The sequence below is a fragment of the Labrus bergylta genome, chromosome 11, assembly GCF_963930695.1.
Source record: "Labrus bergylta chromosome 11, fLabBer1.1, whole genome shotgun sequence".
Taxonomy (NCBI): Eukaryota; Metazoa; Chordata; class Actinopteri; order Labriformes; family Labridae; genus Labrus; species Labrus bergylta.
In genome coordinates, this window is record NC_089205.1 from 16,134,720 (window position 1) to 16,150,237 (window position 15,518).

A 15,518-nucleotide genomic window follows, 5' to 3' on the forward strand; every position below is an offset into this window, starting at 1 on the left:
CGTAATCCACCTTTGCTTGAGGCAACAAAAAAAGGAAACGTCCAACAGCTGTTCATAAAGAGAAAGTTCCTCTTTCCAGCTTTCAGTGTTTTGTCAAAGCTGGCTGCTGACAGACTTCACAATTAGTGTAACATTTACAAGGTCTTGCATGAGCTACGGTGCAATTCAGTGCAGTCACGCTACTCAAAAAAGCCAGCTGCTGTTCTCCATTACTGGCCAGGCAAGGTGCGTATATGAGGAATGCTATGTCACTGCTTGGCTTCTACAGAGAATGCATGGCAGCTCTCTGCATGTGCGTGTATCTAAGAGAAGTTAATTGTTGTTTGCATTTGTTTCTCTTTGGCAACAGAATATTGCTTTCTGCATTAATGTTTAATGACAAGGGCCAGGACTTTTCTTTTGCATGCTGGTATCATATAATTTCTCATTTCAAACTCTGTCTAACTGATGCAAATGTATTCAACCTGCGTTTGTGATGGCTTTAGAAGTTGTTTTTTTATAAACATGAACACTCATTAGGTATGCAGAGTTTTATATCAACATTTCTTAGTTTCAGGCAATTGTTGTTTAATGGAATGTAAATGCTCTCACTGTTGGAGAGCAACATTGAGAGATTACTCAACATAATTACAACCATGAAGCGGAACGTATTATAGCCCCTCTGTGAATTTAAGCTCTCCTTTAATTTTAAAAGTTTGTAAAACCTCGGCTGACCTCTTGCTGTTTTCTCTACTTAAGATGTTTTCCTTTTTTTCCAGTGCTTTTTTTCCAGAGACAAGCATCGAGTGGGATCAGGAGATCCTCGACCCAAAATACTTTTATTTGAAAAACACAAGGAGCTGCTTTCAACATTGTTTGCCTTCCTTTTTCTCAGTAATGTAATATCTGCCGTGTCCAACCGTTGAGTTATAGGGACAACTCAATAGCATGCAAAAGCCAGGACTGAACTTCCTTGCAGAGCTCAGCCAAAGTCAACTTCCATCAAATACTTGATATTAGATCATTTTCACATAATGGCTCTCCTGCAACTCTTATTGGAGGGTGGGGCTGTGGCGCTCCAGAGGGACCCTTCTGTAACCTGCTCCATGTGTTATCAGGACTATAAGACGATTGCTTGTTTCCTTATCTTCCTCAACACATAGAGGTAGGCTGAGATTTTATCAGCAACGCTTACAGAAATGAAACGATGTCTAAACATTGCTAAGTACCAATGCAGCGCAGCCTGTAATACAGCAAAGGAAAATATTTACTGTATGGTATCTGAGAGAAGGGCCATGGTGTGTTCCAACACAGAGGTTTCCAGATATTGTAAGGGTCTAACATTACAATAACATTAATCAGTGCTCTGGCACCATTGTTTGGCAGGCGATGATGGCCGGCTTCACTCTGCCAATCATCACTCCCTTCTACAGCGGAGGTGTAGCAGTGGAATCTCTGTATGGTCCCACCTAGTCAGTGCGCCCCAGATACATGCAAAGCCAGTGTAAACAAAAGCTGAAGAAAACATGGGGTTGATAAGAAAAACGTTGACAAACAAAGAGTGTTTCTCTTAAGCCAATGCTATGATTCTGGTAAGGTGCCCCTTGTCTCTGTTTGTGATCATAATGCAGTTCATAGATTAACCTATGTCACCAACCCCAAAACAATAAAGCCTATTTCCTTCCTTGGAACTGTGTATGTAATGCAGAGGAATTTTCCATGTGGTAACCCACAGAATTCAGTTTCCCTTTTGTTACATACACTTGACTTACCTGGTTTAGGAAGCTTTCCTTGACCTAAAAAAAGTAGGAAAAAAAAACACGTATGTGAACAATCACTGGAAGTTATTTCAAAACATTTTGCAACAATGACTTTCTGAACCAGTGATTTCATTTGGTTTTAATCATTGAAAAATAGAGAGCCACATTCCCTTTTCATTGAATTTTGTATTTTCCTTAATGATATTGAAGATTTCTTTATTTAAAAGCCCCTAAACATATTAACGATTCAAGAATGTTTCTGCAACATCCTACCTGCTCCCAGTCCAATGCCGTAGCCACCAGGCCCAACACCTCCTGGCACCAGACCACCCGAGACCCCACGTCCTCCTCCTCCATAACCTCCTATTGTAAGGGTTAAATAGAGACATATATTTTCATCATAACCATCTGCCGTTATGTCGTCATGTCCTAGTCTTCACCAGCATCATGCTAATCATGTCTGACTGCTGAGCTTGTTTGAGAGAAAAGAGTAACAAGCCACACATTCTCAAAGCTCGAACCTCATAATATTTTCCAGCAAACTGGCTTAACCACAGCGGTTGGCCAGCTAACACATTGTTATATCCCTGGGATATAATTATTCTGAGCTTTTCATGGTTTGACAGGGAAGTCTGGCCATGTGCTTCCTCCAGATCTGACCAAACCAATGCTGAGTGTTGACAGGGAATTTGTCTTAAGATGAGAAAATTGTTTTTTCTTGATTTTGTTCAAATAAATGCTATGCTATTGGATGCTCCAACTTTAGTTTGCACGTAACACTCAGAAACATCTTACAACATCTAGCTAACAACTTCAAACTCTCATCAAACATCCATCATAACTCTTAAGCCGTAACCATGAAGGTATAAATTGCTTGGATGGTGACACTACTTTTCACAATGCATTGTGAGATACCATGAGTGCACTGTATAGAGTATGATAATGCTCACTCAGAACTCAGATAAGACTAAAAAATGGTGTGTTTACTATAAAGTGCACTATATAATGAGTAGTGTGTGATTTTAAACATACTCACAGTGTGTGTATGTGTGTGCATTTAGAGCTGAGTGTGTCTGTTATGGTTGTGTGAAATGACACATACAAGAGAGTTTCTGTGATATCTCATTATGCCAAGTAGTGGAAATGGCAAAAAACACAAGAAAACCGGAAACTGAAGGATTACTTAATGAAAAGATATTTAGTCTAAGTTAAAATTATATGTTAAACTAAACTTAATGAATAAAGATAACATCTCTTGGATGAACCCATAAATCAGGTTAAAGATTATCATTAGGCCAAAAACATACACAAAATTGCAACACATGTTTGTTTTTGTTCTTCAAATTACTAAAAGTGCAGTGTTAGATTCATGAAATACCAGATGTGATTCTAAAATACATTTTATATAGAGGCAAAAATCATAAATCTAGTGTCTCCTCTACTCACCTGCAGCTTTAGCTGGTTTATAGCCTGCAGGGACTCCTCCAGCAGACCCTTGTAAAACAATAAACATACAGAATATTGACTTAAGCTACTCCTATTCGTAGTGAGGTATGGATACAGTTTTTTGTCAAGCAATTCATCATCTGACTTTAACTGAATTTCTCACAAGACTGTGCTGTTTTGTGTTTTCAATGCAATGTTGGCAGTGAGGTGTACTAGTATAATTAAACCACAGAGTTGAACATGAACTGTGTTATAAGGAAACACATAGTTCGACTATATTTAATCTAAAGAAGAGTTGCATTTTAAGTTATGCATACGACATGCAGAGAAATGTCACAATCAATTATTAGGAAAACAGTTCATCGTACAGTGTTGGCCTTTCATAGCTGTTTATGTGTTTGCCTTAATGTTGGTGAGACAGAAGACTGAATGAGGATACTATCTGTGAGAACTATTTCCGATCATTGATAGTATCAATGCCATGTGACCCTAAAGGTGTACATTTCAACCATAAATTGTCAGATTTGCATCAAATCAAATGTTCTTACTTCCTAATTTATTTTATTACAAACCTGTATTTCTGTGACCTTAGAACTTGTCAACTAATTTTTACACATTTTGTAACAATGTAATTTATTTGTTTAGGCTGTGTTTTGTTTTATTTTTAACTCTCCTGACAGTCAGAGGCTTTTACCTGGAAAGAATCCAGTTCCTGGTCCAGTTCCTCCTGGTCCAATCCCAGCACCTTGTGGTACATAAACACCTGGAACACACAGAAACACAGAAAGCTTAAGGTCATCCTTTATAACCAACACTTCGGACAACAGTAAAAAATGGCCAAACTGTTCTCAGCTATCAATTCTTTTTATTGCAGCACTTACAAAAAGCATTTCCAAACAATGACACATTTATTAGATAAACATTCTCAAACACTTTCATCATCTGTGACCCAGACAGAAACACTCAAAATCTATCCAAGGCCAATGCAGTGATTGGGTCTACAATGAAACATGAACAAAGCAACCCCAGCCAGAGTCAGGGGCAAGGGCAAATATTGAGTAAATAGTATTTGCTTGATTAGGAAAAAAATCCTCTTGTTTTAATTCTGATTAGGAATTTCAGTTGGAGGCCCGCCTTAGAAAGCTGCTGAAGCTCTGCGAACATCCCTCAACCCCCACCCCACACCCCCTAGCCTAATTTCTGGCTGACGCCCAGAGAAACTCCTGAGATGGTCGTTCTGAACCCCAGACATGGTGGCCTCATGTATGTAAGAATCGGCAACAGCAATAAAAGAGAGGGAGGATCAAAAAATGCCTGCAGTTGTAATGGGATGACTAACAGCTAAATCCAACCAGACCGCTGAGCTAAGGCCAAAATTACAAAGTCGTATTTTTGAAAGGGAAAACCCTGGTTTATAGTGCTATAAACACAACGCAATGGAGAGTGGTGCTGCAAGATCACAGCGATTATGTTTAATGGTTCTTAAATGTTTTGTAAGGTCAATTAATTTAAACCCTGTGTGAAAGACGTTTCTGTGTTTATTAGAGAAAACTGTGAACACTGAACACTTTCAGTTCCGTCCACTGAGTGTTACCATTAGATCATGAACATCATGAGGTATTACTATCTGATGTAGTTAAATCAACATTTATGATGCCATTAAATAATGAGCCAAAAAAGTACAATATATATGCATTTTATTAAGTTTGCCTGCATATGGCTGCATCACACTGATGAAGGCTTCAACCTTTTTCGAAAGACAATGTTTTTTTTGTTTTTTTTTAACTGCTAAGGTCAAGCAGAAATGCAGTCACAGTAAAGATAAAGCATTTTATCAGATTTTTAAAGGATACTAAGTACAAACATATATGGTACCCATTGCTTTAGAAGAAAATAAGGAAGAGAGTACACTATTTTGGGTGAAGGTGTTTAAATAATAAAGTGAAAACTGATTAATCTCAAATTGTTGATGCAATTGCTTGATGTTTATGTAAAAGAGATCAAGATTTTTGCAATACACTTTATGTCTGTTAAGAGGAAGGAAATAAATCCCTATTTGTTTTTAAGGCAAAAAAAAAAGTCTTTCTTTGTTTCCTTGTGTAAAAAGCATCGAGCCTGGGGCTTACACAGAGCATGGTCATTAACAATGTTGCCCAATTTCTAATGGTTTAAGTTCAGTTTCAACAACAATATAAATGGTAAAAGATATGTGCTATGGCTTAGCCAAAAAACTCAATGTGATGAATAAATCAGTGCACGAGGAAGGGTTGTCTTTGATCTCACAATGACAGTGAACACCTGGGGACAATGATAGAAATATGGAGAAGTGATAAGAACTTGTAAATGCTAAGACAAATAAGTTATTCAGTTGCTCTGCATCAGTTGGCTAAGTCGATGTAAGTAATATGTGTGTGTTTTTGTCTGTGTCTCTCACTTTGCTCACACTATTGGCTTCATGGCAGAAACCTAAGGTTCATGCACCACACTTTAAGTTGAGGTTGATTGTTCTCGATTCTGCCCGTTCATTTCACAATCAAAAGGAGGATTTCCTGTCTCGGCACTGCAAGCGAGGCAAGAGGGAGTGTGTGTCTACTCTACTTTTCCTTTTTCTTAGTATCCCATCATGGGTCAAAACCACATTTTCAGAGTGCATTAGGTTCATTCAGATCATGCATCCAAAATTTGGCACACACTGATTTCTGCAGAGTGACATGACCTGCCTCAGCAAATTTGAAGATTTCTTCATGATCGTACCAATTATCCTCTTCATCATCATGCTCTTACGTTCCTTGTGAAATCAGCCAGGTCATGGGAACGTGCTGGAATGTGTGTGAAGGATAAGATGTTTCGCAGAACGCAGGGGATTAGATTTCATAGTTATCTCCAGTTTTAGTTAAGAGTACATTAGGTTTGGGGTTAAAAAAAAACAACCTGTGAAAATGTTTTAAATAATATTATTGCCTTTGGTCTGATCTTTTTGAAGCAATGGCTCCTCCATTAAAATATTGAGATAGACAGATTAAATGTAATTAAGTCTTGTGTTTACAAACCTAATTAATAAGAGGATGACGGGTTAGATACAATTTCTTAAAACTATGTTTTTCAGTTGAGGACAGGTTCATTGAACTTTGACAGAGCAAGACACGTGTTGTAACTCTGTCAGAGGCTCGCGCAGTTCATACACAACAACTGCTATTAGTTAAAAACAATTACTGTTAAACTTAATAGACCTTTTTATGGTTGTGGTTACAGACCAGAGTTCCTCTGAGTGCATTAGGAGGGTGATGATGTGCATGCACTCACAGGAATCCTAACAGTGATTTGAATTTATCTTCACTCCACCTTTGACTTGAATGTTGTCCAACTTTCAGACTGAGAGTGTCAGTGAGCGAGGAATGCAATAAGTCATCAGCATAAGGGAAATAGGTCAAATGGATATATAAGGTACAGTGTCCAGAAGTGACATACGGAAATTTCCTTCATTGTATCAGTGTCACATGTCATTACAGTGTCTATTTATCAAGTGTTCAAACTATCGTATGAATTATTCCCCTGTCAAGATGTCCATATGGGTCTCACATGTGTTACTGATGGGCTGGAATTTGTGTCCTTTTTTTGCAACAGAAAAGTTTTGCCCTGTGGGTTAAAATTTGGGCCTAAATGCAAAACGTGTTTTCATCCAACAAATGGGAATAGCTGTTTCTTAGAAATGACTAAACCCATCAGACACAAGCCAACAGACTTAAAGGTCTGTGTCCAGCACATTGTGCGGTAGTTTTGCAGCATGTTAATTTGATATTTTTCAGGGGGTGGGAATTGTACAATTGTAAATTGTTAGTCAGAACTTGTTTTGTAGAATAAAGCTAAAACGATGACTGTTTTTCCATGGTGCCTCCCATGTTAATGACAAGATTTACAATTGCACTTCATGACTCTTAAAAGTTTAGCTGTTACTTCATTTACAACAAGCCGTTGAGTAATGTGACATTTCCATGACCCTTTGCTGTGCTAGTTTGAAAATTGCCCTTTTACAAACTAATGAAATGCCTTTAAGTTGGTGGAACAATTTGCATGTACTTAGGGATGCTAAACAAACTTTTGAGCACATACACATCTCGCACACACACACACACACACACACACACACACACCAAGTAACCTCACAAAGTTAATTATCACGTTTCCAATCCGTTACAAAAGACGGATAGCACCATTACCAATTATGATCACAGTGCTGTGGTCCACATAGTTTTATGTCGTAGAGAAATGTGCTCACACCACTTTAACCACCTGCACTTAGACAACTCTACACCACTATTTCAATCATTTTTAAGAAATAAAAAGGGGTTTTGGCAAACTCACTACTGTTGTGTTCAGACCAATCCAAAACCAATGTCCCTTAAGAGGAGGATTGGTTCTCACTTTTTGGAAAGCTCTCATAGTGCAACCCAAAGCAACAGTGCAGTAAAGCAAACACTGTGGTTGCTGGCACCCTCACATCCTGTATTATCAGACATGTGACAGCTGGCCTACTATCAGTCACCCCTGCTCTGTCTATTTTCCAATGCACTTTAGAGGGTGGAGGAGGAAAGTGTGAAGATTATCAAAGAAAGTGTAACATTTTGATTGGAAAATCAACCTCATTTTGCACTCACTCTGACCTGACTCCATCTCTTATTTCTTTACTTGTCCCACTGACACTTCTAACGGCCCTGAAAGACTGACGGACTCCTTGGTTTGTCAGGGCCTTTAGAAGCAGGACATCAGTTTGAGGTATGCAGCGGTAAACAAACACACAGCCCATGGTTCAATTTCTTGTGTTTGGGTGTCTTGTGTGAAGCCTTGCTGGAAGCTGACAGCACATCATGACAGGATAAGGAGAGTTAAGAAGCCTTTGAAACTTAGACAGGGTTTGGAACAGCTGTGGACTCTCCTATCTGAGTTTTCCAAATCTGAACATGATGACAAATGTAGATAGCAATCAACACATGTGAAAACACAGAAGCTAAGGGACAAAGTTCATATTATAACTTCAGTCCAAAAAATGTGTCATAAAATTAAATTGACAAATTTGTACGGCCCAGGGACCATTAAGGGCCTCGTTGACTATTTATTCATTTATTATTAATAAGTCCCAAAACTCTATTTATTTATTTTTAAGAAAATTACACCAGCCAATACAAAACACGGAGTTCAAATATACAACTGGTATGTATTGAAAAAGTGAAAAGTATTAAAAGAGCACTTTCTGTTTTCAAATCTGGTTCCTTTCTTTGGCAATACCTCCCTTAAAAAATGCAGCTAAGCATTTCAATGATGAAAATCCTGGCTGAGTGAAATATCCATCATCAGATTCATATCATTTTGACGTTTACTCTTTACTTTGATCCTGGCGAGGACAAAAGCAGTATACAAAGTGTAACAGTGGAAAGCAAAGAATGTTTGATTTATACATATGTGGGAATGGGGTGTGTTCTGTAGTAGTTGTAATCCTAAAGCAAAACGAAACACACAAAAGAATCCTGTTTTGTTTTGTTTGGACCATCTTATTGCTGCCAAAGGCCTAAAGGTGCTATGTTACCCCCAGCCTGTCCCACAAAGAAAGTGCACTAATAAAAAACAGAACACAATGTTTTTATTTCAGAGGATTCTGATTACAGAGACGTCATTTGTTTTGATCAGAATTTCTCTCTTTTCTATTTTACTCTACTTTATTGAAACAATCTTTGTATTCTTATGTTGTAATGTTGTTTGTAAACCAAGAAAAGCTCTGACATGATCAGGCAGTGGCAGGTCAAGATGAAAACATTCCTCACAGGAGCCATTTGAGATTGCTGGCCCAGCAAGAACCGCTCGAGGAGACCTCACAGCCTGGTGAGGGCTGTTTGCAGAGTGGCTTGAATGAATCATCCGAGTTAATGTGCTCCTTTGTTGAGCACTTGGCACTGGTATTCTGCAGAAGAAACATCCCTGTGGGAGATGTTAGGACTGACATTCATCCACAACTACAGAATAAGAAGTAAACATTTACGAACGGATGTTTTCTAGCAATGTTAAGGACTTACTACTGCATCATCTTGACTAAAGGTAGACTGTCAATAAAAAACAAACTATGTGAATGGGGCTTAGGTGATGTTCTCCACCACATTTGCAGTGACATACTTTGATATACATATCTTTAAAAACAAATCTATCCCTCCAAAACTTTGCTCTGATAGCAACTTGATCCTTACAGAAGTTTCAGTAAAACTGGAGATACAACTATTCGAAAACAACTAAAACGTTATCCCTTCTGGCAAGAAGCTTTAATGCAGAGTGTGACTACCCAGCCATGCAACCTGCTTTGATGTAAATCCGAAAACAGTGGATCAAATAAGCCAATCTCCTAACACTTTCCCAGAATATGTGCCAGAGTAAGACACAAATAAATGGAAAAAACAGTTCTTTCACAATAGCAAACCTTAGTCAGTCAGTGCTTGCAACCAAAGGGCTCATTCCCCCATGAGTACTGAATGAGATCACCTCACTGCAAATTACACCAAACCTCTCTATATCAACACATGAAAATGCTTTTGCAAGTCCGGCATTAAAGAAGCAGAATGAATTGAACAAAAACTGTAGTGACTAAAGTATTTGGGTCTTACACAAACTGCAGTTTCAATGGTCTATTCCTTTAATTGCACGATAAGCCTGTGGAACACTGGGGTGCCTCTGTAGCACATTAAACCAGTGTGCTGTGGTTGGCGCTCAATCGTTCCAGCAGACAGATTAGAGCCAGAGGTGTACACAACACACGCAACCAATAAAGCCTGAAGCAGCACTTGCTTGGGGAATTAAGACAATCGGTTTGGGTATCTACCAGCAATGCTTGGGTAAGGCTGCAATTCATCACTAGTGCTTTGTGACAGCCAAGTCATACCATCCAATATGAATTAGTTTATCTACAGCCAGCCGATTGTCACTGATTAATGTATTGAATCCCCTGAAGTCTCAGGGTTGAACTTGACCAGCGCCAAATGAGGCAAACTAGCTTCCAGCAGAACTAAAATAAACATTCCCCAACCTCTTTAGTTCCTTGGAGACTTTGAAGGAACATGGCAGCTATTCTCCCTCTTCATCACCTACTGCTGCTCAGAATTGTGCTATTAAAAGTGGCAGTCATAAATGCCAAACCAAGGCAAAGTACACCAGTTAGAATTTAAAGCTGTCTGAAGGAAACATATTTCAGGGTACAAATCAGATGAACTGAATAAGTGATCTGGGCATTTAAAATGTTAGCATAAACAACAAAAAGCAACCTTACTATCTTACTTTTATTAGTTCAATAAGGGAATAAACTTGATTAAATTCCTGAGGGAAGGAATGTAGTCGAATAATTCAACAACCGTCCAAGACTGGGTCTGATTAAGTTATCAAATGTAGCAATAAAAAACAGAGGCCACTCAGCCCAAGCTGCCTCTATTCAAATTTATAACCTCCACCTCCCTAGGACAGATGATGCTTGTTTGTAGAATTCAAAGTAAGCCTGCCTCCTACATAGTAAAGGGGAGAGATAACAAACATATTACAGTACCTACTCAAGGTCACAAGATGCTAGACAGTGCGCTAATTTATTAGCAAACTCCTTCCCAGATGTTTCCTCTTGGACTGTAACTCATTTACATGTGTCAATGGAAATCATTCTGACAGCCTTTACACTCTATCATAGTTCAAGGGGTGAAATTCCCAAGCATCGGAGATTTTTCAGTGCATATGCATGAAATGAGGGGACTGGGTCTTAATGAGGTTCATGTTGCTCATAGATAATTGACCCTTGAACCAATCTGAGAGGTTTTTTTTTCAGTCAGAGAGCACAGACATAGATGGACCTAGTTTGTGCGTCACAACATTTTTTGATATGGACGAATTCAATGTTTTTTTGAGATCAAAGTTGCGCTGCTAAGCCAGTTTGGATATTTGTTGGCGTCTTTAATGGCTATATATCTTTGCCTGAATGCACCTCTCAAATCCCAAATGAAAAGTCGCTGGCACAATAAAAGAAAGGGATCATATCTTAAGAAATAGAGAAAAGAAGGGGAAATTTATTTTTGCATGAAACAATCTACAACCTGCACAGAAATCCTGGTATACCTTGTCATCTTGATCAAATTATTCTTTGAAAAATAATTGGTCTTTATATGAACAAAATATTTCTAACATATCAAACACAATGCATCTAAAAAGACATTTGGAAACTGGGAGATAATAAACATAAACAGCTGGGACTTTTAAGCAAATAAAGATAATCAAAAATGTCTTGACTCCAGTATATCCAGCCCCAAGATGCTTAACATGTTTTCAAGGTGAGGGCTGAATTACTAAAGAGAAACTCAGCCAAAACACAGACACAGATCCAAATCAGAGCACTGCAGAAAAGACCAATGCACTGGCTGAATGAGAGTGAGGGGAAAGGCATGGTTACAACCTCTCTCTCTCTATTTAACAAATACTGGATTCTAATCCATACAGGACAATCTTCAAACTCCTAAGTACCATTCTTTCAGAGCTGTAAAAGTGACACTCTCATAAACAATCGTCCAGCAGAAAGTTCATCAGAGGTGGATTTAAACTATGTTGTTTTGCTTTGTGGAAAGATGAACCAGCTGGGACTTTTTCTTCCGGACATGTGTATAGGTTAGGGACTGAAACTATGCAGACATATAACTATAAGAAATATGCAATGCAATGTAATGTATGCACAGCATCACTTATAGGGTTTATTAGTGTGCAGGGGATCAGCCAGACTAAACAATTGATGAGTGTGGAATAAAGGACTGATATCATTTTTCAAATGATCAAACCAGTTTGAAAGTGCAGAAATGTCTTTGAATATCTTAATATGTATTAGAGATGTTAATATGTTTTCATATAATTTACAATTATACCACAAGAATAGAAGAATATAATAGCTAATATGCAAGAACTTAACTTTTCATAGGATGTTCAGTCTTCACTCCACAAGTGAGGAAGAGGCAGAGACACAAATAATGCACCTGTTCAAAGGCTGCGACGGATGCAGTAAAGAATTGTGGTTCAGTTCACCTGTAGCATACACTTACCTCCTTGAAGAGAGGGCTGAATCAGTGCAAGGAGAAAGAGTCCAAAGAAGAGCAACAGAATGTTTCTGTTAGCCATCTCGCTCCAAAATGCACACCCCTCTCCCGATCAGCTGGTTTTATTCTCGACTCACTAATTACCACAAGCTTGTAATCTTATAGAGTTGGAAGAAAAAGAAAAAAAAAGGGGAAAGATAAGGGGACTATGAGTAATTAAGAGAGAGAAAGGACTCTGGTTCAATGGCGATCACTTTGCTTTTTTCCTTCTCTATGTCTGGTGTTGCTGTTTTTATTCTGGTCACTCCTGCCAACAGTACAGATGCTGCTTGCCAGCGACTAAAGAGAGAGAGGGAAAGAGACACACACAGGGAGTGAGGGTGGGGGGGGAGAGAGAGAGAGAGAGAGAGAGAGAGAGAGAAAGACAACCCTCCCTCCCTCTCATCCAGAAGGAATTGAGCTGTCTGCCAAGCATTTGCATGGATACTGATTGGACTTATCTGTAAGAGTCAAAAGAGAGACTGAAGAGGAGCAAAGCACAATCCTAGAAAATTACCAGTTCTCTGTAACTCTAATTTCTGCTGCTTTGTTTTCAACACATTCCTTTTTTTTTTTTGCTTCTTGCGACAGAAGTCTTTGACTGAGAGGGAAAATAACAGAGCACTATCAGCATATGTTCACAAAGTAGCAGAGAAAGATATTACAAAGTCAATGGGAGCCATGCATTGTCTGGAAACAGCAATGTGCTGTGCCTGTTAGTTTTAGAAGCCAGTCCCAGTGGTTCAGGAACTATACTTTTTTTAAACTGGAGCCAAGCTGATAGTATAGCAAAAACATATGGCTACCCTCCGCCATTACACATGTACATCAGGGGGTGGCCTGTATCTTCAGACCAACAAAACAGAACGGCAATGACATTAAGCTCACTCTAACTTCTAAGGTATGTGTTGCAACTCCTGCCTATTTACCAAATATAGTATTGACAAATCCCAACAGAGCACATCTGAAAACACCTGACTGTTCGGCTATTTAGATCTATCAGGAGTCAGGACATAGCCTCACCAGACACCTCACTGCTGATAGATCTGCCACTGTCCATCTGTTCTACCCTGGGACACATTTTTTGGATTTCAAGTAAAGAAGTTCAGTGGACTTTTTACTGGCAAGAGCTGCAGCCAAAGTCATTGCTCCCTCAGACACAAACCTGACAGACTGGGCTGTTGAATGCATGCTAATGAGTTCTGCTTTCCAAGACACACAGTATCCTTCATAGTAGAGACGTTTACAAAAGGTGTCCGTATTCCCTCACGCTGATTTCATGAAGTTAGGTCAGGCAACTTAAGGAAGGCATGTGTTTGCTTTACCTTGCAGTAGAGTCATACAGAGACGGAATTTTACAAATGTTTCATTCATACAGCTAATCTATTTGTGATGTACATTTGTCAAGTATTGCTAGAAACCTATTCAACTCATGAAACATTTATCTTTACAGTTATTTGAGTATATTACACTAAGAGGCCTTTTTTTTCACAAGTGGGAAATCACGTTCTTAGGTACTGCAGAAATATGAAAAAAAGAAAGTGTTTTTCTTATTAGACTGAATCTGAGTGGTTTAAACACAAGGCTCAAATTGACCAGACTATAAGCTACAGTTCATGTCACACAAAAGCATGAAACTTAGTCCACACATTGAAGCAGCAATAAGTTGACATATATTACATAATTGTATGTTAAAAATTAAAGGGGTCCAATTAGTAAATACTATAAACTAGCAGATTTTATTATCACAAGGCCAAATTAGTTGCCTCAAACACACAAAGAAGAACCTTGACAAATGTTCTCTGTGATCCTAACTATACTGTTATGATAATGCGTTATGAGGATCCACTTCAGTGTCTTTAGCGGTAGACGTGGTTAGTAGGAGGAGAAGCAGGGTCAGTAGTGATGACACACCTGAGGGGGGCGTGGTGGCTCTGTCTCTGTAATCTGCATTAGCAGCACCTGCGGAGGAGCCGGGGGAAAATTGGTTTCGAGTCGAAGAGACGCCGCGAGGACGCAGACACCTGAGAGACTGAATCCGAAGTAACGTTTGTTTTCGTTTCAACACTTCACGGGTGCTTTTTACACATGAACTAATCTGATATGAAAGAGAGGGCTGGCGGAGGAGATCGTACCCCAAGTGGCTCCGTGGATCGGGCTGTTCGAGTCAGCTGGTCGCGGCACATACGAGGATCTTTGGGGCGAGTCATCTACACGCACCCCTCAGACAGATAGGACAGTTGCACACACATTCAGATAAGGCAGGATACACATTCACGTTTATGCAACACGTAAGGAGAGGCATTTAGGTTATGGGTTCACTGGCCTTAGCATAGGCGCTAGGATAGCATTTAGCTGTGGGGCTGTGTGTAGCCGTAACAATACACACAGTTCAAAACAGGAAACTATGGCTGGTTAGGTTTGATACATTTGTTTGGGCAGATACAGTTAACAGGGGTCGCCTAATCGTCATGGAGAACTGTAGACGTTATCGTTTTTCTGTCAGCTATAGTATGCTAGCTTACTAAGTCACACAAGATAAACATTACATTTTCTTGGGAACACCATCAGTGGCTTTTTCTTACCTCAACATGTCTGAAGCTGTTGTTGACTTATAGGTACTGACATGGGGAGCCGGATAGCCACGCGGTTATACCAAGCGCCATATATACAGAGGCTATAGTTCTGGAAACTGGCAGCCCAGGTTCTTCGTCCCAGACAAGAGGGCAATATAGATTTCACTTCTGATTGTTAGAAAGAGCAAATCAGCTCACTTAACCCCAAAACTGTAATCTGAGGGACAGGTGTGTTTATGTGTTCGAAGCATTGTCTTGTTTGAAGGAGTTATTCAAGTTTGCTTTGCTTTTCCTAAGGTATACCTGAGATCCGCTATTGTGCTCTACCACACATTTCAACCTACAATTTCTTAAAATATTCCTACATCATAAATTCTTGAATGATGATTTCAACCAGGGAACCATCTGTATTATTCATTGAACTCATCAGATGACAAAAAAACGCAATGAATGATTCCAAAAGATCCATAATAGTCAATAACAAGGAAACATTTGAAGCGCTCTCAGCGCTTCTTATGATTCCAGTAAATCATTAGTTACAATCCAAACATCAGAAGAACACTGACCTAATACTGTATCCTGCAGGATACTTTTTTTTCCAATGTTTGATTGGAGACCAATAACCC

General features: G+C 39.1%; 1 protein-coding gene across 12 annotated transcripts in view; it reads right to left on the reverse strand.

The window, feature by feature from the left end:
* The window catches only part of elna (elastin a), a 43,931-nt gene extending 31,321 nt beyond the window's left edge, over window positions 1-12,610 (reverse strand). For 7 of the 12 annotated variants that reach the window (XM_065960274.1, XM_065960277.1, XM_065960276.1 and 4 more), the window contains exons 1-5: window positions 12,284-12,609; window positions 3,880-3,948; window positions 3,186-3,233; window positions 2,013-2,102; window positions 1,752-1,775 (exon numbers count right to left, since the gene is read on the reverse strand). In XM_065960274.1, coding sequence (XP_065816346.1) covers window positions 1,752-1,775; window positions 2,013-2,102; window positions 3,186-3,233; window positions 3,880-3,948; window positions 12,284-12,359 — 307 coding nt within the window. In that variant the 5' untranslated portion in view covers window positions 12,360-12,609. Of the gene's footprint in view, window positions 1-1,751; window positions 1,776-2,012; window positions 2,103-3,185; window positions 3,234-3,879; window positions 3,949-12,283 lie in introns of all 12 variants that reach the window. The other 5 variants (XM_065960275.1, XM_065960282.1, XM_065960278.1 and 2 more) reach the window with 2 other exon arrangements.
* Between the last annotated feature and the right edge of the window lie 2,908 nt (window positions 12,611-15,518).